Here is a 22,453-nt window from a genome sequence, read left to right as displayed (position 1 = left end):
CTCCAGCCATACACAATGATTGTACCTGGTGCCATGATTAATAGATTCCCATCCTTTTGCGTTACCCTTCGCTTGACATTGGACAAAAGAGGTTTCCCCAAAACAGATGAAGTTAGTTCCACCGGCTCAGCTTCAGTTTCATTGAACGACAGCACTTCGAACTTGTTGGTTAGGGGGATCAGTATAACACTCTTGAGTTGTCCCTGGTCCCCATCCACCCTATACAGGCCACCTAGATCTACCAGTGAAACCCCACCCCTGCCACAGTGGTATTCCGCTACTCACTGAACCTTCACATATCCTTGCCCATCTCTACTACACCCTTGCCTCATGGCTCACATTCCTGCAACAGACCTAGATGCAAGACTTGTCCCATACATCCTGCCCACCACCACCACCTACTCTAGTCTGGTCACAGGCATCTCATCTCCTATCCCATCTGAGGGCAGGGCCACCTCTGAAAGCAGTCGTGTGATCTATAAACTAAGATGTTATCTCTATGCTACTTTCTACAGGGGAATGACAACCAACAAACATTCTTCCTGCCTGGAATCACTCAGTTGTTGAATATACTGCCCATCACAACATGCTTCACTTCAATGATTGCTTCACAGCCTTCACCAACTGGAACCTTCCTAGTAACACTAGCTTTTCGGAATTGTGCAGATGGGAACTCCCCTTGCCATATATTCTTCTTTCCCGTAACCCCAGTGGCCTCAACCTTCACTACTCCTGGCTCTTCAACCACCAGTCCCCTTCCCTACTCCTACCTGGAATCACTCAGTTGTTGGACATACTGCCCGTCACAACATGCTTCACTTCAATGACTGCTTCACAGCCTTCACCAACTGGAACCTTCCTAGTAACACTAGCTTTTCGGAATTGTGCAGACGGGAACTCCCCTTGGCAACATATTCTACTTTCCTGTAACCCCCCTGGCCTCAACCTTCACTAGTCCTGGCTCTTCAACCACCAATCCCCTTCCCTACTCCCATTCCAGATAGCCTTGTATTCCACCAATGCATCCACCAATGCATCCACAAATCTTTTCCCCCCTCCACTACTTCACTTCTTTTCCGTTCCTCTTCCCCATCCCCCTCAAACATCCCAACTGCACCTAGCAGCTCTACCTCATAGCTGTCAACCTCGAGTAGAGGCTGTCAGTGACCACATGGCAAAGATGGAGGTGAGTATCCAGAAAATTTTAAAAATTAGAAGCAATTAGGTCTTTAAATGCCATATTTTGCACACTTTCTGACCCTATATAAAGAAGATTTACCAAGAAAAAAAATTGTAAATAAAAAAAATCAGGTTAAGGGGGAAAAGGCTAAACATCCACAGCTACTGGTACTTCAAAGATTTGCAGAAGCTTCCACCTTTTATTTTTCTCTTTCACTATGGATATCATTTTTAAAATTTTTAATTTCACATTTATCATTTCTGGCAGGCTTGTCTTTACAGAAGTTGGGTAGGGGGAGGATGTAATTTCTTGTATTTTTGGCAAAGCAACTAACAAAATCCTCAGCAACTAACAAACACTATATACACAATATTATTGAACTCCAAAATGATGAATAAAACCAATGAACACAGAAAATGTCATCAGAATATAATAATTGCTCCTGGCACAATTAAAAAAAAATGAAGGGAGATTGCCATTACTATAATAGCATCAGCATGGTATTTATTATTAAGCATGGATAAATAGGTGACTTGCGTATCTTGTGACATCACGTGGTTATAAAAACTGCAACAGATTATACACGAGTGCCTTGAACCTTGTGACATCACTTGGATCACACGCAGTTTTATTCTTACCTTTTAAGCTGACAGGTGCAGAACGAAAAATCTTATTAAGGCATGGTGAAGAAATGATTTGTAGACTGATTTACAACTTACTCAGGAAAGAATACTTTTCCTGATTGTTTTAAAACATCAAATTGTAAAATCTCTATCTTCATAATTTTTTACTACCTCCCTGTAACTAAATTAAGGTGATAAATCTGTAACAATTATGGACAATCTGTAATAGTAGTTAGCCATGCTACCTTGTCCCCATCACATCCCTGCATGCTCCCACAAGCAGCACAATACTTTCTGCCACCCCTACTCTGCTATCCCTCTCCAGCTCTGCCCCGGCCTCCTCCTATGTCCCACCACCCACACATTACTTTCACATCAGGTGCAGTTGCTGTACACTGTTTGGCTTCAGTGGCCACAGACAGCAACCATGTCTGCATGTTTTCTACTTTAGAAGAAGGCCTTGTGGCCGGAAGTCTACGTGTATAGTAGTCTCTTTGTTGTGCCTCTTTGCAGCTATATGGTGAGTAGTGATCTATCCTCTTTGTAACATTGTCATTATTCCATCCTGGGTTCTCCATTACTTAAAATTAATTTTGACGTTTACAGGAAACCAACCATAACAGATAACACCATTCACACTTGTTCTTCTTACCCTTTCAAGCAAAAATTAGTATTTATACATTATGTGGACCGTATTATTGATATCCCCATAAACTCTTCAGCTGTTGCCACTGAATTTAAGAACTTAATAATATAGTGGAAAAAAATGAATATCAAGCAAGCTTTGAAAAAAAAAGCTTTACAAAAATAAAATAAAATCAATAAGAGTACTTCCACACAATAAAATGGCCTTGCTGTTAAGAAATACACTACAGTCCCATTACTAGGTGACATTTTGTATCCTATGGCTAATTTGTAAAAAAATATGACATCAGTGTATCCTTTACAGCCAATGTTACCACGCTTCTCTTATTACATAGCAAAAATCCTGCAACGAACCAAGCTGGGATAATTTTAATTCCCCTCTTGTTTTGCCATCTGCCTCCTTAAATTTTTGTTGTTACTTTTAACTAATAAACATTAACATATGTGATTATAATCTGTATTTTCAAAAAAGAGAAAGATTGGCCCTCACTTGTAAAGTAAATATCTCAAGATTTAATATTGTGCTTAGATTTATGTATGTAATTGATTTTCTAATTTATGTCAACTATTTCTTGATAGTAACTTCCATTATGGGGCGAAATCATTAATTGTTTTGCAACTTAAACTCTATTGTCGACATATAAACAAATATAAATTCTGTAATAAATGTAAACATTCAGAAGACTAAATGCTAGTATTCTTAGAGTATCTATTTGGTTATAGTCGGAAACATGTTAGCAAAACCAGCCCTTCATTAATTCCAAAGTAATTAACAGTTTTGTAAAAAGTATTGTTTGTGTGACTATATTTGTTAAATTCAAGATTTAAAAAATAATTTGGCCTAAACCTCATAGTGGAAGAAACTGTTAAAAAGAGGCAAATTTTCTATGTATTCAGTTAATTGAGTGAGTTAAGTTTTAATTGTGATTTCTGTAAATTTAACTTTAAACAATGAGTAGTTTCAGTACCGATTATTGTGATGGTATATAACAGCTCGATTTTTAGTCACGAGACAGTCAGTCCACGGCTGAGTTTCAGGTGAGTAGCCTGTGCTGGTTAGAACAACAACAATGCTTTAAATTAACTGTGCAACAAGTGATAAACAATTAGTCCGTGTGTAAAAAAAGTGACAGTATCTGCTCCATACGTACCTGATTATTCTTCAAGAAATGTGACCTTTGTGGTTAGGTTTTATTGCTCGTAGCTGTTCAACAGTAAACTACCGTAACAGTATGTGGAGTTTTGCCTGCAAACTATTAATGAGGCTTATGGAAAGTTTAAACAATAGTGCACTGGCCATATAACAGTGTATTATTGGGGAGTTGTGAACAGAGAAATTAAAGTACTGTGACACACAACTGTGCACCTGTCGGCTACATAATTTTAGTAGTCAGTGTTTGAATCCACAACCCATATTTTTCAGCCAGTGTAGCAACACGGTATGTCGACACCGAGGACATCAAATGAAATAATTAAAGCAGGTGGAACTGACACAAGCCCCAACTGACAAACTTCTCATATCTGGCTTAACAGTCTGTGTAATATATATCAGAGTTTTTATATATAATTGACAGGAAGGCCATTTAAGGCCCATTTTCATGAGCACTTGTTCAACAAAGACGGTGAAAATTCATAGAAGTCAACTTTCGCAGAACATCACAAAGTCAAGAAACACACTCTTCCTCCTGCATTTTTGCTTCATATGGAAATCATTTAGTAGACATGGGCTTCAAAATGAATCTCCTGGAAGAGTTTGAAATACATAAACATTCCTACCTAATATCCAAGGATCTGTTGAATGGTTTGCATTTTAATACAGACTCTATTTCAACTGTGTATCTCCTCTTATAAAAAGGTTAAAATAAGCCCTTTCTTTGTAGAAATAGAAATTAATGTCAGCAAGATTTTAAAGGGAATTATGCGAAATGTATTTCAGATGTATCATATAAAACTTCAAACAATGGAAAGTCCAGGACGGAATAACAATATTATGAAAAGAATCTATTTCAGCTCACAATATAAAGGAGAAGTTCAGTTGCAGATAGGCAAGTGGTTTTCTACAATAAAAGAAGGCCTTTTGGCTGAAAGCTCAAATGATAGCTCTTTTATAAGTACCTACCTTAGTTATCCCCCCCATGAACCATGGACCTTGCCATTGGTGGGGAGGCTTGCATGCCTCAACGATACAGATAGCCGTACCGTAGGTGCAACCACAATGGAGGGGTATCTGTTGAGAGGCCAGACAAACCTGTGGTTCCTGAAGACGGGCAGCAGCCTTTTCAGTAGTTGCAGGGGCAAAAGTCTGGATGATTGACTGATCTGGTCCTGTAACACTAACCAAAACAGCCTTGCTGTTGTGGTACTGCGAACGGCTGAAAGCAAGGAGAAACTACAGCCGTAATTTTTCCCGAGGGCATGCAACTTTATTGTATGGTTAAATGATGATGGCGTCCTCTTGGGTGAAATATTCCAGAGGTAAAATAGTCCCTCATTCGGATATTCGGGCGGGGACTACTCAAGAGGACGTCGTTATCAGGAAAAAGAAAACTGTTGTTCTATGGATCAGAGCATGGAATGTCAGATCCCTTAATTGGGCGGGTAGGTTAGAAAATTTAAAAAGGGAAATAGATAGGTTAAAGTTAGATATAGTGGGAATTAGTGAAGTTCGGTGGCAGGAGGAACAAGACTTTTGGTTAGGTGAATACAGGGTTATAAATACAAAATCAAATAGGTGTAATGCAGGAGTAGGTTTAATAATGAATAAAAAAATAGGAGTTCGGGTAAGCTACTACAAACAGCATAGTGAACGCATTATTGTGGCCAAGATAGGCACCGAGCCCACCCCTACTACAGTAGTACAAGTTTATATGCCAACTAGCTCTGCAGATGATGAAGAAATTGATGAAATGTATGATGAGATAAAAGAAATTATTCAGGTAGTGAAGGGAGACGAAAATTTAATAGTCATGGGTGACTGGAATTTGACAGTAGGAAAAGGAAGAGAAGGAAACTTACTAGGTGAATATTGATGGGGGCTAAGAAATGAAAGAGGAAGCCGCCTGGTAGAATTTTGCAAAGAGCATAACTTAATCATAGCTAACACTTGGTTCAAGAATCATGAAAGAAGGATGTATCCATGGAAGAAGCCTGGATATACTAGAAGGTTTCAGAAAGATTATATAGTGGTAAGACTGAGATTTAGGAACCAGGTTTAAATTGTAAGACATTTCCAGGGGCAGGAATGGGGGAAAGAAATACAGTAGAAGAAGAATGGGTAGCTTTGAGAGATGAAGTAGTGAAGGCAGCAGAGGACAAAGTAGGTAAAAAGATGAGGGCTAGTAGAAATCATTAGGTAACAGAAGAGATACTGAATTTAATTGATGAAAGGAGAAAATATAAAAATGCAGTAAATGAAGCAGGCAAAAAGGAATACAAACGTCTCAAAAATGAGATCAACAGGAAGTGCAAAATGGCTAAGCAGGGATGGCTAGAGGACAAATGTACGGATGTAGAGGCTTAGCTCACTAGGGGTAAGATAGATACTGCCTACAGGAAAATTAAAGAGACCTTTGGAAAAAAGGGAACCACTTGCATGAATATCAAGAACTCAGATGGAAACCCAGTTCTAAGCAAAGAAGGGAAAGCAAAAAGGTGGAAGGAGTATATAGAGGGTCTATACAGGCGCGATGTAATTGAGGACAGTATTATGGAAATGGAAGAGGAGGTAGATGAAGATGAAATGGGAGATAAGATACTGCGTGAAGAGTTTGACACCGCACTGAAAGATCTAAGTCGAAACAAGGCCCCGGGAGTAGACAACATTCCATTGGAACTACTGATGGCCTTGGGAGAGCCAGTCCTGGCAAAACTCTACCATCTGGTGAGCAAAATGTATGAGACAGGTGAAATTCCCTCAGACTTCAAGAAGAATATAATAATTCCAATCCCAAAGAGAGCAGGTGTTGACAGATGTGAAAACTACCGAACTATCAGTTTAATAAGTCACAGCTGCAAAATACTAATGCGAATTCTTTACAGAAGAATGGAAAAACTGGTAGAAGCCAACCTCGGGGAAGATCAGTTTGGATTTCGTAGAAATGCTGGAACACATGAGGCAATACTGACCCTACGACTTATCTTAGAAGAAAGATTAAGGAAAGGCAAACCTACGTTTCTAGCATTCGTAGACTTAGAGAAAGCTTTTGAGAATGTTGATTGTAATACTCTCTTTCAAATTCTAAAGGAAGCAGGGGTAAAATACAGGGAGCGAAAGGCTATTTACAATTTGTACAGAAACCAGATGGTAGTTATAAGAGTTGAGGGACATGAAAGGGAAGCAGTGGTTGGGAAGGGAGTGAGACAGGGTTGTAGCCTCTCCCCAATGTTATTCAATCTGTATATTGAGCAAGCAGTAAAGGAAACAAAAGAAAAGTTTTGAGTAGGTATTAAAATCCATGGAGAAGAAATAAAAACTTTGAGGTTCGCCGATCACATTGTAATTCTGTCAGAGACAGCAAAGGACTTGGAAGAGCAGTTGAACGGAATGGATAGTGTCTTGAGAGGAGGGTATAAGATGAACATCAACAAAAGCAAAACGAGGATAATGGAATGTAGTCGAATTACATCGGGTGATGCTGAGGGAATTAGATTAGGAAATGACACACTTAAAGTAGTAAAGGAGTTTTGCTATTTGGGGAACAAAATAACTGATGATGGTCGAAGTAGAGAGGATATAAAATGTAGACTGGCAATGGCAAGGAAAGTGTTTCTGAAGAAGAGAAATTTGTTAACATGAGTATTGATTTAGGTGTCAGGAAGTCGTTTCTGAAAGTATTTGTATGGAGTGTAGCCATGTATGGAAGTGAAACATGGACGATAAATAGTTTGAACAAGAAGAGAATTGAAGCTTTCGAAATGTGGTTCTACAGAAGAATGCTGAAGATTAGATGGGTAGATCACATAACTAATGAGGAGGTATTGAATAGAATTGGGGAAAAGAGGAGTTTGTGGCACAACTTGATTAGAAGAAGGGATCGGTTGGTAGGACATGTTCTGAGGCATCAAGGGATCACCAATTTAGTACCGGAGGGCAGAGTGGAGGGTAAAAATCGTAGAAGGAGATCAAGAGATGAATACACTAAGCAGATTCAGAAGGATGTAGGCTGTAGTAGGTACTGGGAGATGAAGAAGCTCGCACAGGATAGAGTAGCATGGAGAGCTGCATCAAACCAGTCTCAGGACTGAAGACGACAACGACGATGACAACCACCTTAGTTATACTTTTTGTATACTGTTATAAATGTTCCTTGCTGCTAGCACAGAAACTTGACACTATATATAAATGTGATACATTTACTGTGAATTAGCTATCTGTGGTTAGAATTATCACATACATTATGTGCATTTTTGGAAATGTGTCATTATGCTTCTGTGAAGAAGATATTGACATCTGTTTCAAAATAAAATCATAATATCCAAGACACCATTTTTTGGTCCTTTGTCTTCAAATCTTATGGCCTCCCAGAAACACTGTCAGTAATTTTGCACATTCTAGAATATCCAGAATTGTGCTGGAGAGCTCTTTGCAATATGCTGTTCACTTTGACAAACGCATGACCACTTGCTTGACCCAACTCAATCTGCAAATGTTGCACAGCATCCAGGGCATCACACAGTCTAGTAACAGCAACTGCCAGTAGTGTGATAGCTTTTGATACCACTGAAAAAGAGACATTGATGTATGCCAGGTTTCCAGACAACGTATTTGAAATGGCCTCTTTCACAGTTTTCTTAGAATTTGATTCATCACCATCGAGCTCACAAAAGATTGTCTTTATTTTGGATAGCTGGGGCAGTGATGCTAAGCAGCATCAAGTCAAGAACCTCATGGTGTAAGAAGAGAGACTGTGAAGGTGCTTGTTCGTTAAATTTGTGTGTCCATAGTGAAGCTTTCACAGAGATATTCTTGCCACAGAAAATTAACTTGTCCTCATCATGGTGATTTGATCACACCTCTTCTGCAACACTGTGTAAGACAAGTGACATACACCATACAGGGATAGAGAATCTGAAGCCCTTTGGCTGCTATAGCCATGAACGAAGCACCCTCTGTTACTAGCAACAAAACATAGTCTCTGTTCACACCATCTGACCACAATATCTCGATAGTGTTGTCAAACAAAATGACAGTAGTCAAGTTGTTTACTTTCCTGAGAGCTGCTCACATTAGCAGGAACATTTCTACAGGCTCGAACACCAATATCATCTGCAAACATAGTGCCCACCCACATCAGTGGTTTAATCTGTGAACACCCAGATCTTTTGGTCAGTAACATTCACTCTTACTTGTTGAGCACCACCTCGTAGCACACAGATAGTTGTACCTCAATGTAGATTCATTCGGAACTGGATGTTTACATGTACTTTTCCAAGAACCGCCTGAAGTGTGCATTCTTAAGCTTCTCCAATGGTAAGTTGCAAGACACCATAGCCTCACCCAAACCCTTTAACAACGACTGCACAGTTTAAGACTGACCTGTCTGCTGTCATTTTTAGCACTTCCTTTCACACAGCTGCTGGTGTTTAGTGGATTACAGAGGTGTTGCACATTAAAATGCTTTTCTGCACTAATTTAACTTCATAGTTTACAAAATAATATTTCCCTATCAGTGCTGAAGAACTTCTCTCCAAAATCACAAGCAAAACCTTGCAACTTTGTGCTGATGGAGCACTTTACTTTCGGCATATTGAACCGCACTGAGTTTGTATTCAAACTGAATAGTGTAATAATGTGTGTGATGTTTACTACATTGGAAGCCACTTTTATTTGGTTAGAGGGCCTTTTGTTGGCCCTGTGTAACAATGTGTTATGTCAGCAAACCAACTAGTACTTTATACTGCTCGTGTATTATGGTTATGATTGTTATGTTTATCTGTGGCAATCTCACTTGGATGACTTCACATGCACAATGAAAATACAGTTTTCTACCATACCTTGACTCATGCATAAATCATTGTAAAATTCGCCCTTAAGTTCAGGAAAAATATTACTTTTGGTCATATTGTTTCTCATTTTGTCTTATTGCTCCTAAAGGCTCTGTTTTTAAGAAGGAAGATGGGAATCTATATATGATCTTACTTCACTTTTATTGTTGTAAACTTTTTACAATAAGTTAAAAAAATTGATCAGATACAAGTGGGTCTCACAGGTTGAGGATTCCGTGCAAACAATTTTTATTTAATTATTTTCATCCATCCTGGAAATCGAGAATCTCAACAACTGTTGCCTGTTTTTGATGTACATACTGGCAAGATATCGGTCCTGGGAATTCCAAGACCATATCAAAATTTCTACAGTAGTTCCTCAAATTATCCCAGATGTACAAAGAGAAGTGAGCAGAGGACTTCAGTTTATATGAGATGCAGAAGATCCGATAAAATTTTTTTTTTTACTATACAAGACTATAACTTACATTTTATGCTTGCATGCAGTAATGTTCGTCTTATATGTTTTCGGCATATGATGAATGCAAGGTGTATTTACTAACTGCAGACAGATATTTATGAGATATAATTACAATTCAACAGTTTCCACTTTGCCTGTACTGTGAAACCTCATTTCTCACCAAATTTCATGATTGTAGGTCAATGGGAAGTATCATATACATTTTGATGAGCGAGTTTTCAAAACTCATATGTGACAATGTGACATGCATAGCTGCATGTTTTGATTGCATTGATTTAGGTGCTTGAAATTTTTATACTGCTGAGGGACCATTGGCCTTAATATGTGACAAATTTGAACTGCACACATCTGCTTATTCCTGAGAAAAAAAAGGATTCCTAACAGTCAGAGACAGGCAGGCAGATGGACAACAAAGTGATCCTATAGAAGTTCAGTTTTTACAGACTGAGCCATGGACCTCTATATCTACACGGACACACTGCAACTCTCACTTAAGTGCCTAGCAGAGGGTTCATCAAACCACCTTCACAATAATCCTCTACAGTTCCAATCTCGAACAGCGCACCTGTATCTTTCTGTGCAAGATCTGATTTTCCTATTTTATTATGGAGATCATTTCTCCCTATGTAGGACATCATCAACAAGATATTTTAGCATTCGGAGGAGAAAGTTGGTGATTGAAATTTCATGAGAAGATTCCGTCGCAATGAAAAAGCCTTTGTTTTAATGGTGTCCAACCCAAATCCTGCATGTCAGGGCCACTCTCTCCCCTCTTCCATGATAATACAAAATGTGCTGCTATTTTTGACCTTCCTCAATGTATTCCATTAATCCTATCTGTTAAGGATCCCAGACCACATAGCAGTACTCCAAAAGAGGACAGACAAGCACAGTGTAGGCGATCTAGTAGAGCTGCTACATTTTCTAAGTGTTCTGCCAATAAAAAGCAGACTTTGGTTTGCCTTCCCCACAAAAGTTTCTGTGTGTTCTATCCAATTTAAATTGTTTGTAACTCTTGGGTGTTTAGTTGAATTTACATCCTTGAGATTTGACTAATTTCTCGTGTAATTTGAAGTTTAACGAATTCCTCTTAGCACTCGTGTGTAACCTCACACTTTTCATTACTTAGGGTCAATTGCCAATTTTTGCACCATTCAGATACCTTTTCTAAATTGTTCTGCAATTTGTTTTGATCTTCTGGTGACTTTACTAGACAATTAATAAAAGAATCCTCTGCAAACAACCTAAGATGGCTGCTCAGATTGTCTCCTAAATCATTTATATTGATAAGGAGCAGCAGAGGACCTATACACTAACTTGGGGAATGGCAGAAAACACTTCTGTTTTACTCGATGACTTTCTGTCAATTACTACAAACCATGGACTATCTGATATGGAATATAGTGACTGGATTTGCAATTTCACTACAAGCCGCCTGTGTGGTACAGTGTCAAAAGCCTTAACTCTATTTGAAATCCCTTGTCAATAGCACTCAACACTTCATGTGTTCAAAGAGCTAATTGTGTTCCACCAAAGCAATATTTTCTAAATATGTGCTGACTGCATGCCAATAGACCCTCTGAGATAATTCATAATGTTCAAATACGACATATGTTCCAAAAATCCTGCTGCACATTGACGTTAATGATAATAGGTCTCTAATTTACTGGATTACTCCTACCACCTTTCGTGGATATTGGTGTGACCTATACAACTTCCCAGTCTTTGAGTATGGATATTTCATAAACCAAGCTGTTGTATATCACTGTTAAGTACAGAGCTAATGCAACAGCATACTCTGAAAGTAACCAAAGTGGTGGTATACAGTCTGGACCAGAAGTTAAGTGACTTAAGCTGCTTCACTCCTCCAAGGATATCTACCAAGTTACTCATGTTGGCAGCTGTTCTTGATTCGAAATCTGGAATATTTACTTCGTCGTCTTTGGTGAAGAATTTCAAAAGACCGTGTTTAGTAGCTCTGCTTTTGCAGCACTGTCATCAATAGTATTTCCACTGCATTTTCTGCCAGGTTTCAAGACAAAGTTCCATTGTGGAAACTATTATAAGCATCTCGCATTGATGTCTGTGCTAAATTTTGAGATGTATGTGCTAAATTTCGAGCTTCTGTAAAAGGTTGCCAATCTTCGAGGTTTTGCGTTCATTTAAATTTGGCATGTTTTTTTCGTTGTTTCTGCAGGAGTGTTGCAGTCCGCTTTTTGTACCAACTTTGTGAATCTATTTGGTATAAATTTCTCAATTATTGTCAATAATATTTATCTGTAATGTGGTAAACCATTATATCTATTATTGCCTGTTTACCATTCCCTTCTGTTTTTGTGCAGATTTCTTAAATTTTGCTTTACATTGCTTTACAATGACTAAACATATGTATTTAACATGTTAAACACTATAAGTACTTTTATTCTGGTGACTATAGCCAATGGTTGCTTTGTAACTGTATTCTAATTATGTATGCAGCTGCTTTAAAATCACTACTCAGGCAAAATTTCAAAACACACAAAATGAATTGGATATAGCCAATGCAAAAAACTAATTTTTTTGAAGTAGTATACCTTCATGTTGCCTTTTCATTACAGTTCAACCTCTCCTACCAAGCCCTCAAGAGATGTGAACAAGGACCAAGTTTAGTTGCGAACGTTTTGGTGAAGGACATTGTCAATAAGACAATATTTTAGAAGATAGCTTGTCCTGTGTAGACAAATTTCCAGTTTTTACTCCAATAGTTTTCACTGATTTTTGCGTTGCCTTCTATTTATTATTGGTGGTTCTTCCAATTTTAAAGATTACTTAATGCCTCAGATGCAAGAGGTTGCTCTCAGTCTTGACCCATCCCTCAAAGCCGTCTTAATAAGACTGTTGGCAAAATGAAAGTGATTTCATATAACATAAGACTTCAATGTTGCAATTTTCATGACTATAAATACAAATTATTTGTGGACTATCCAAACAGCCAAACTATATTTTAGATAAGCCAGATCAAATATTAGTGATGTAACAGACACAAGAAAAACAGCAGAAACATTTGGCAGTAAACAGATTATGCAATAACAGTCATGAGCATCTGGCTGGGCAGTTCAAAGACCCGTCACTTGAATAAGAATAATTCATGTCACACCTATTGTGACACAATGTGAACCTCACTAACAAGATGTTATAAATGGTTTCCTATACATAATGTCAATTTACTTTTAACTTCAAATTATTGTACTCCTGGGAAGTTCACTAATTCTGCTTTTTTTTTTCAGTGTATACAGGAGCTGTTGCTGGTCTGCTGGTTGGAGCTAGCTTGCTCAGCTTTGTTGAAATTCTGTATCACATCACAATACGCATTTATTGGACTATTTACAAAAGAGCACAGCAGAAATAAGAATAAAGAAGCCAAAACTACAAATAATGTAGGACGAAGATCAACTAGCTTCAGTGCATAGTGACAATAAAACTCAGTAAACAAATATTATTATTCAAGGGAAAAATTCTCTTTCAGTGTACTAATGTATTTTAATAATTAGAATGGCGTATCACTTTTAATTTGTCGGTTACAATCTAAAACCACTTTATGTAGCTTGCATTTATCTCTGATGCAAATCTCTTATGTCTTTGCTACTATTTCTACTGAAATAACATCTGAAGTCAGTGAGGTATTACCCTCTTAACAATAGCTATAGGTTTCAGTCATCAAACTAAGGTAGAAATTGCGGCAAAGTGGAAACACACTGAATGAGTTTGTAAAGAGATAATCAGGAGAACAGAAGCAGGAACACTTCAACCTTCACACAAACAGAAAAATTTTCACTGCTATGCAGTTTTCTTTTTCAATATGGTTTCAGCGCTACTGAAATGTTTGTGAACTCCAGGTTTACAAAACTAGATTGAAATGCTCCCTGTAGTACAGCATTTTTTATTCTATATGCTCTTACAATAATTTAGAGTTCGTTTGCTGTATTTTGTTACACACATATATCACTAATTATTTGTTTTGTGTTTATTTCTATAAGGATTTTGTGAGTGATTTAAGTTGCATAATAAATTTGAAGTGACCACAATATTTTATCATTACATCTTGGATCAATGTCGTTTTATACTTTCCACAGATCACAATCTTAGTTAATGTATACTGACTCAAACATCCATCCATCCAGAGCTCACTTTCATCTTTCCAGCACACAGAAATCTAGTATCTGTTGTACACAAAATACACACTGGGGACTGGGACTATGTTAAATTCACCATATGAAGATTGAACCAAGTACTTGTAGGAGAAATTTCGTCATCACTGGCTTGGAAGAGTGCATCCACACCTAATTACAGACTTTTGTACTTTGTTATTAGTTTATTTAACGCCATGGATATGGAATATGTGTTGGTTTTATGACTGTTCAACCAGTGCCTGCAACATGACCACCGAAATGCAGTAGTTCACATACAAGGCCTGCCATGCTCATATCTGTGTAATTTCAGAAATTCTGTTTCAGAAAGAGAAATTATCTACCAGGGAAAGCAACTTACTGGGAACCATTCTCCGCACAGGAAATTTTTCAGTGCTATTTTTTGCAGACTGACAGAGCAGGTCAACAAGCCACTGAGGTAATGACCTATGGGACAACCAGCAACACAGCGTAAGGGACCCATACTCAGGATATTGTGCATTTGATAGATTAATGTCAAACATTTATTTTTAACAGCTTCATTAAAAATGTTACACTACCCTATTAAGCGTCTGCCTAAACTCACATTTCTATTTGTTTCATTTCCCATTAACACTGTCTTCATCCTAAACTGTTATCACACTTCTGTATCTACAACAGTGTTTGTCCTCTCCCTTTTTTACTTTTATAAAAGAAACAAGATCTGAATTCTCAAGAAATTTAAGTACTCCTGTGCTCTTTTTCACCTTTAGTAAAACACATCATAACGTACATCTATTTTTTATATAGTTTAAAAATGGGCAAATATGAAGATGGTAAAACAAATTAAAGTTCACTACTCATCGAAGTTTTGATTATGATTACATGCTACTCTCATGTTCACACACAAAAAGGAAATCCACAACTCAATAAATTATGTTGTCATTCTTCCATTAATGTCATAAAATGTTACTCTAGGCAGCAGGGTGTTCCATTCTGTCTTTCACTTTCAAGTGATGGAAGAGCAGTACATTCACCACCTACTTGAGTAACTTCCGCCAAAATAGAGTTCTCATTGCATAGTTTCAGTAATAATGAAATGAATGTAGAATTATAGGTTTCATGTGTTCAAAAAATTTATTTGAAAAGTAATAAAAAGTCGTCTGTGTAGAAAAAAGGTGCAACACAACATTTAGTCAGTGATTACAAGGTTCTGACAGATTAGTTACCGTAAAATTGTATGATACTGTTTATTAAGATCTGTTACAACTTAATTATAAAATCAGATTAACATTAACAAAGAAGAATATGTTATTTTAGGTAATCACATTTTACGGAAATATACTGCACCAAGGGAACAATAACATTAACTACTTTTCTTCGCAGAATTCTGCCTTGTTTATTATTATTTAAAGCATTTTCACAAATAAGAAAAATGAATAGCTATAAGTAAGGTGAAATTTAAACAGAAGCATTCACATATCACAGTAAGTGAACTACTGTACTTCTTACACTGCTTTCCTTGGTGCAAAAGTCTCATAAATAAGCAAAAGTAAATGCAACATTTTTACAAACATTGCCAAAACTTTAAGTGGAAACTGGTAGTAGTGTTTTACAAACCATGGGAGCCTTGGTCATTGGGGCACCTTATGTCATCTATTTTTAGAATCATCTTAACCAGTTGAGTGGCAAGCACAATTTGCTGCTTCTTACTACGCAGGGTCTCAATGACATGCTGCTGGCGCATATCAGCTGTGCCATTGAGCATACAATCAATACCTAGTGCTGAATTGCCCTCAACTGCTTGGCGTGCCTTTACTTCTGTAACGGTATGTATCGGTGAGAGGCCAGAGTTCTCAGCCAAAGCCAAAGGTACACTCTCCAGCGCTTCAGCAAAAGCACGGAATGCATACTGCTCGAGTGAGGAAAATTTGTCAGCTTCAGCAGAGACAGAAAGTGCACATGAGATTTCTGCTGCACCACCTCCATAAACGATACGGTTATCCACCACAAGATTTCGAACAACACACAGTGCATCATGGATACTACGTTTTGCCTCCTCAATTATCATCTTGTTTCCTCCTCTGATAAAGATTGTCACTGCTCTGGAGTTCTTACATTCTTCAATTACCAACATGCGATCCTGCAAATAAATTTTTTATGGTCTTAATTATCTTTTACAAATCACATCTTTTCTTTTACTATCACAAGCACAAAACTAGATTATAAGATGAAGCACGAAACTATATTAAACAATAAACTACCGAAAAAAAGAAAAATCATAATACTGAGAACAGTTATTATTTCAAGTATGGTAAATAGTTGGCAAAAGTAACTGGACTGCATAATTTATAGCTACATTAACTAATACTGTTAAACTGCTGAGATATGACAACATTATTACTAGAATTCAAAGATCTAATATTCATGGTGATCATCCACCCCTCTCACAGATAACTCAGGAAAGTTTAAGACCCCCAAGAATCATCATCTGTAATGTTCAACAAAAGCTTTCTGCACATGGTATGGAGTGAAATTTGTTAATGGTGAGAACACGATGTTCCAAAAATATTTAGGTTTTAACAGTTTATTACACATATTAGATGTTGCGCCTTGTAATGCTTTATCATTAGAACAAAATAATTAAGATGCCAGTCAACTGTTCCCTCAGCCTGCCCCATTAAGGCGTTAGTAACAAAGAAGGCAAACATAAGGCTAAATGCACTGAAGTTTGCAGAGACTGATTATCTAATTACAGTTCAATGTTTTCTGAAAATATCTATGAATGGTAATATCTATGAATGGCAGCATCAGTTTCAAGGTGAAAGGTATTGGATGACATAAAATGCCTGGATCTACTGTCAAATTTAAATGTCTTTCACATGTACCTATAAAAATCTATTATGAGCACTGGTCAGGAATTAGTAATTTCAGTGATTTTGTATGTATGTTTGGGGGAGGGGGAGAGGAAGAGAGGGATAAGCGCACATTTTACGTTTTAGGGAAATGCCTGAAACTGTCCATTTCTTTACAGTTCTGGAGTCTTTAGATCAATGGATGTTAAGTCAAATAACGATAATACCAGGTTATTTTTTAAAACAAATGCTTATACTATGAATTGTACACCGTTACCGTAGATTTCAAAAAGTGCATAAACAAATCTTCCTCTTCAGTCTGTCCTCTCTCCCACTTATACTCAAACAAACAACTATCAAACATATTCCTATACTGTCTAGTTCTGTGCAAGAAGATTACTTTTTGGATTGTGATATTTTGGTGGTACATAAACACTTTACCTTAATGGAAGAAAAATTTAAGATAAGTTTATGTGAAGGTAAAAAACCTTCAAGTCTTAGTGCAGAGCAAAGATGAGTCCCCAAAATTCTTCCTTGCACACTCCACCAGGCAGTGCTGATTCCTCTTCCCTCACTCATACACTGCTATTCCTTCCCCTTCCCTGCCCCCATCCGGGTTGTTGTTCATGTTTGATACATTTCAGTCACACTTTGACTGGAGTGGCTGGAGGTAGCAATCGTGTGTACGAGTGTGCTTCCTTGTGGAGAATGTGTGTAGGTTTTTTCTTTTCTTTTCTTTTCTTTTCTCTTCTTTTCTCTTCTCTTCTCTTCGCAACTAATGAACATCAGAAAACATACAAATGATACTACCAGGTTCCTTTTGAAAACAAGTGATTACACCATGACTTGTACGCTGTTGCTGAGTCTGTCCTCTCCAACACATATACTCAACCAACCAACCATTGAACATATTCACGCACTGTCTAGTCCCATGCAGTGGTTTCCTTTTCCACAACTTGATGCCTTCAGGACCATTTGTGTGTGCACTCATTTGGGGTCCTTTAATTCTATTTCGAAATTCACAGTAATATGCTAACTCCTCAGTCTTTCCTGAATCCATGTCGTTCTTCCTCAAGTAAAAAGTTCTACTATCTTTCTAAATCTCATTTCTATGATCTTTTCTAACAGCTTCAGGGTGGGCGACAGCAGCGTGATGCCTCTATAATTTCCACATTTTTGTTGATTGCCCTTTTTGAACAGAAGGAAGATGATTCCTTTACTCCAATCTTCTGGGATTTTGTTTTCTTCCCAAATCACTGATAACACTCTACAGAGCCAATTTAAGCTAATATTCCAGCTGCCTTTATCATTAAAGCTTGTCAACTTCCCATTCCAAATGCTCTTAATGTGGTTTCTAACTTGTGCTGTGTTAATGGGTGTCAATTGGTTTGGACTTCATTAATTACACTACATTTGTTAATGGTTGTGCTGTCCCCATCTGTGTTTAGCAACATGTTTAAATACTTTTTCAATTCCTACCTGATAACTTCCTCTGTTTGTATGAGGTTACCATCATCGTGGATCTTTTTTTACAGTATGAATGCTGACAGGGAAGTACTGGAAATATGGAAGAAATCTTGTTACTGTATTCGTGGACATTTAAAAAGCATATGACAATGTTCCTCAAAACAGGATATGGGAATGTTTGGAAGACCTTAAGTTGCCAAAGGCAATAAAGTCAAGATGCTGCACCAAAAGTGATACAGCTGTGTCCAGATAGGCAACAAGGAAGTGCCTTATCACCACTCTTGTTTGTAATAGCAATGGAAATCATAAAATCTATCAAGAAAATAGACAACGAACCAAATGTCCTAGTTTTTGCTGATGATTTGATGGTATAGGGAGAGACAGAAGATGAAGCACAGAAGAAAATGATTGTAACAACACATTCAAAAATTTCTAACTAAAAATAAGTAAACCAAAGACAGTAGAAATGACCATAAACAGGCAAGGAACCTCAAATATATTTCTATCAGGAGTCAAAGTAAAATCTGTTTCCCATTTCAAGTACCTATGAAGCACAATCTCTAAAGACACCACCATTGAGCAGGAAGTACTCAGCAGGACACGAAGCATCCAATTTTTGTAGTCAAATCAGAAACATTCTCTGGGATGTTAAAACGCCACAAAAAGCAAAAGCACCCATGTACCACACCTATTTCTTACCATTCCTTACATATGGTTTAGAAACGCGTACCCTACTAAACAAAGCCCTGTGCAGAATTCAAGCAACAGAAATGAGCTTCATTAGAATTATGAATCGAACAACTAGAAAGGACAAACTCAGGAATGCCTTGAATAGAAAAGTAGCTGTTATTGAAGTACCTATTACCAGTGTCGAAGAAATGCAGGCGTCACTAGTATGAGCACATAATGAGAATGAACAATGAAAAGACCTACCAGGAAGTATTTCAACCTGAACCTCATAGAAAGAAGACCTCTGGGAAGACCAAGAAAATGGTGGTAGAGACTGTAAGATCAGATGTGGAGGAGAAAACACACAAGTGGGAAATTGTCCTGGAACAGAAGATTAAACAAGACAGCAGATGGTGAGCACTTACACACCACACTCCAGGAACTGAAGTTGGAAAACGACTATGATGATGATAAATCCTCCATCATTCTAACACTTATATTATGTGAAATAGTCAAGTAACTGTAGTTCCCAAACGGGTGTATTCTTTAATGACACTTAGTAACTTCTCCTTTATATGCCTGGAACCAACTTAAACAAACTACTTGTGGGTTCCTGTTCCTATTCTCCCAAATACTCAACTTCCTATCGCTTATCTCTTCCCCGAAATTTTCTTTTCTCAAACATTGCTTTGCCGATATCAATGACACCACCTCCGCCACCAAGTTTTTGGTTTGTTTCCAATACATTTCCTCACATGCTTCCCTACAAAAGCTTTTCCAATCTACTATGATCTCTCCTATTATACACAGTTCATCTGTGATGCAAGTTGCTACATTGCTTAACTGAGATACAGTAATTGTAAAAAAATTTATAAGACTTAATCTGCTTCTCATAAACCAAGAGTTCTTTCAAATGCTGCAACTAAGTCTGCGGCTTTTCTGTTTGCACTCCATCAGTACCTTTCTTACAAGCAATAAGGCTCATAACATGACCGCACATCACTCACTTCTTTCTTTGGATATGAATCTGTGAGACATGCACCACTTCAGCACAAAGACAAGGTTGCTGCAATGAAGTCGTCTGCATGTCACACCTGCAAATGCAATGGATAGAAAACGTACCAGGTGTACCGGTATGAAATGAGGATTTTTTTTTGTGAAAATGAAACACTAATTTTGAATTGAAAAGTAACAACATTTTATTCAAAGTAATGACCATTGCTTTCCATACATTTCGACCACCTTTCTGGCAATTTGTGCACACCACGCCAGTAGAAATGTTCGTCTTTTGAAGCAAACTAATCAGACACCCAATTTTCGACTTTTTAGTAGGAATCGAAGTGTTCCTCTGCCAATGCGTGTCCCATTGATGAAAACAAATGGTAGTCAGAAGGGGCCAAGTCTGGTGAAGTACGGCAGGTGGGGTAGCAGCCCCCAGCCAAGTGTTTTGATTGTATCCTGAACCAGTTTTGCTTTGTGTGCAGGTGCACTGTCGTGTAAAAAAATTACTCTGCCATGTCTTCTGGCCCATTCTGGTCCTTTTTCGATCAATGCATAGTTCAAATTGATCATTTGTTGTCTAGCGATTAGTATTCACAGTTTCACTGGGTTTTAGAAATTCGTGATACACCAGACCTTTCTGATCCCACCAAACCCAGACTATTGTCTTCTTGCCAAATCGATCTGGTTTTGCAGTCTATGTTGATGGTTGTTCCGGATTAACCCATGATTTTTCCCGTTTAGGATTCTTAAAATAAATCCATTTCTCATTGCCAGTAACAATTCGATGCAAAATTGATTCAGGGTGTATACATGGACAAGGAAAAAAAAATTCCCGGATTTTTCCCGGATTTCCCAGTTGAAAATACATTTTCTCCCAGGTGAAAATACACTTTATCCGTATTAAGTGACAGTATACTTTTCCTCGGCACTGTAAAACTTATCAGTCTTTTGAATGTTTATGGTTTTCTACACAGATGTAGAATCTGCCGGCACTTTAGAAAACGAAACCCAGGGGAAAAAAAAAACACATTTTGGAAAGATCTTTGATGTGCAGCAACATGTACACTGCATTTTTTACGGAAGTATAAATTCAAATTCCCCCAAACACTGCATGTTATTTTCCGAAGCAATGAAACAGATTGCGATACGCTTTTGTAAGCCAGTCATAGCTCGTGTCACTTGATCTTGCCACCCCATGACAGCATAGGACACGTCATGTAGTCAACCAATAGCAAGGTCACTCTTAAATAACGATAACACACGAAAAAGATAAGTTAATGGTTGAAATTAATATACATAGTGTTGCTACAAGAAAAACAAAGCTTTCACAAATAATATTGGTCTCTAAGATTAATAAGCTGCAAGAGAAGCTAAGTTTCCACATATAAAATGCTGATCTTTCAGCAAGTGTTACACTTAAAGATACATCACACAAATGTGCCAGTAAAATTTTTAATAACGATGTAAATGTCTGATCTAGGCTCAAAATCCTTGAAGATGGTCGTAATCAAAGAGTTGATTTTTAAAAGAGAGTCAAACGCTCTGTGATTTAAGAAATTCATTGTACATTCTTGCACATAGTTCATCTTGCATAAAAGGAAATTTACTTTCGAAGTAACACTTTTCAAACCACCATTCGCAATATTTTCCCGTGACCTGTTAGAAATTGGTTCGTTTCAGCAGTCGCCAGAGAGCGCCAGATACAGGCGTCACTGCGCTTGCGCAGCTACAATGACACAGGAAGCCCGCATATTCATACGTGTAAAACATGAAAAAATCTTGCATTATGTCATAAAACTCGTGAACCATACTAAAATTCAGCTTAAAGTGCACAATCATATGTCCAGATTCGGATGTAAATTTTCTTGAGTACCAGTACCATATTATCTCATGTTTGGTTCTTTATTATGGCATAATGCCATACGAGCTAGAAGATGGAAACGTGCACTTCAGATGCAGCGAACAGTTGAAACTAGCCAACTGTGTGAAATTAAACACTTCATTTCAAATAAATTGACTGCCTCAACGCAAAAGATTAATAAAAGCCAAATCTCTTTAGCAAAGCGACAAAAATAACTTCATTCTACTGCAAGGTGTTTAATGCTTGACTGTCGGAAAGGGGGAAATAAAACCTGAAACTAACAACATATTTTAGCCTTCCGTGATTATGCGAATGTATTTTAATTCATTTGGTAGCTCCCAGCCACAGAAATCCATTTTGTTTTCATTTAATGTGAGAGCAATAAACGAAGAGCAAACAGCAAAATCACTGAATGTAAACACAGGTCACGTGGAGACTACCCACCTCCCCACAACAACTCAGACTGCTCTGTGCGTCAGCCCCGGATCTACGATATTTCCGAACCGGAGCAATTCAGATGGTGGCGCGCAGCCACTCATCT

The 22,453-nt window shown here is 37.7% G+C and overlaps 2 protein-coding genes across 2 annotated transcripts in view; one reads left to right on the top strand and one right to left on the bottom strand.

The window, feature by feature from the left end:
- Positions 1 to 15,632, top strand: part of LOC126101255 (sodium channel protein Nach-like) — a 177,604-nt gene extending 161,972 nt beyond the window's left edge. Inside the window, exon 9 of the mRNA XM_049911943.1 lies at positions 13,180 to 15,632. Within this exon, the coding sequence (XP_049767900.1) occupies positions 13,180 to 13,301 (122 nt within the window). The 3' untranslated portion in view covers positions 13,302 to 15,632. The remainder of the gene's footprint in view (positions 1 to 13,179) is intronic.
- Positions 15,177 to 22,453, bottom strand: part of LOC126100225 (T-complex protein 1 subunit epsilon) — a 39,522-nt gene continuing 32,245 nt past the window's right edge. The window contains exon 3 of the mRNA XM_049910800.1: positions 15,177 to 16,201. Within this exon, the coding sequence (XP_049766757.1) occupies positions 15,671 to 16,201 (531 nt within the window). The 3' untranslated portion in view covers positions 15,177 to 15,670. The remainder of the gene's footprint in view (positions 16,202 to 22,453) is intronic.

Source organism: Schistocerca cancellata, chromosome 9, assembly GCF_023864275.1.
Source record: "Schistocerca cancellata isolate TAMUIC-IGC-003103 chromosome 9, iqSchCanc2.1, whole genome shotgun sequence".
NCBI classification, from domain to species: domain Eukaryota; kingdom Metazoa; phylum Arthropoda; class Insecta; order Orthoptera; family Acrididae; genus Schistocerca; species Schistocerca cancellata.
The sequence above is the reverse complement of the archived record's forward strand: the minus strand, read 5'-3'. Positions and strand labels throughout refer to the sequence as shown.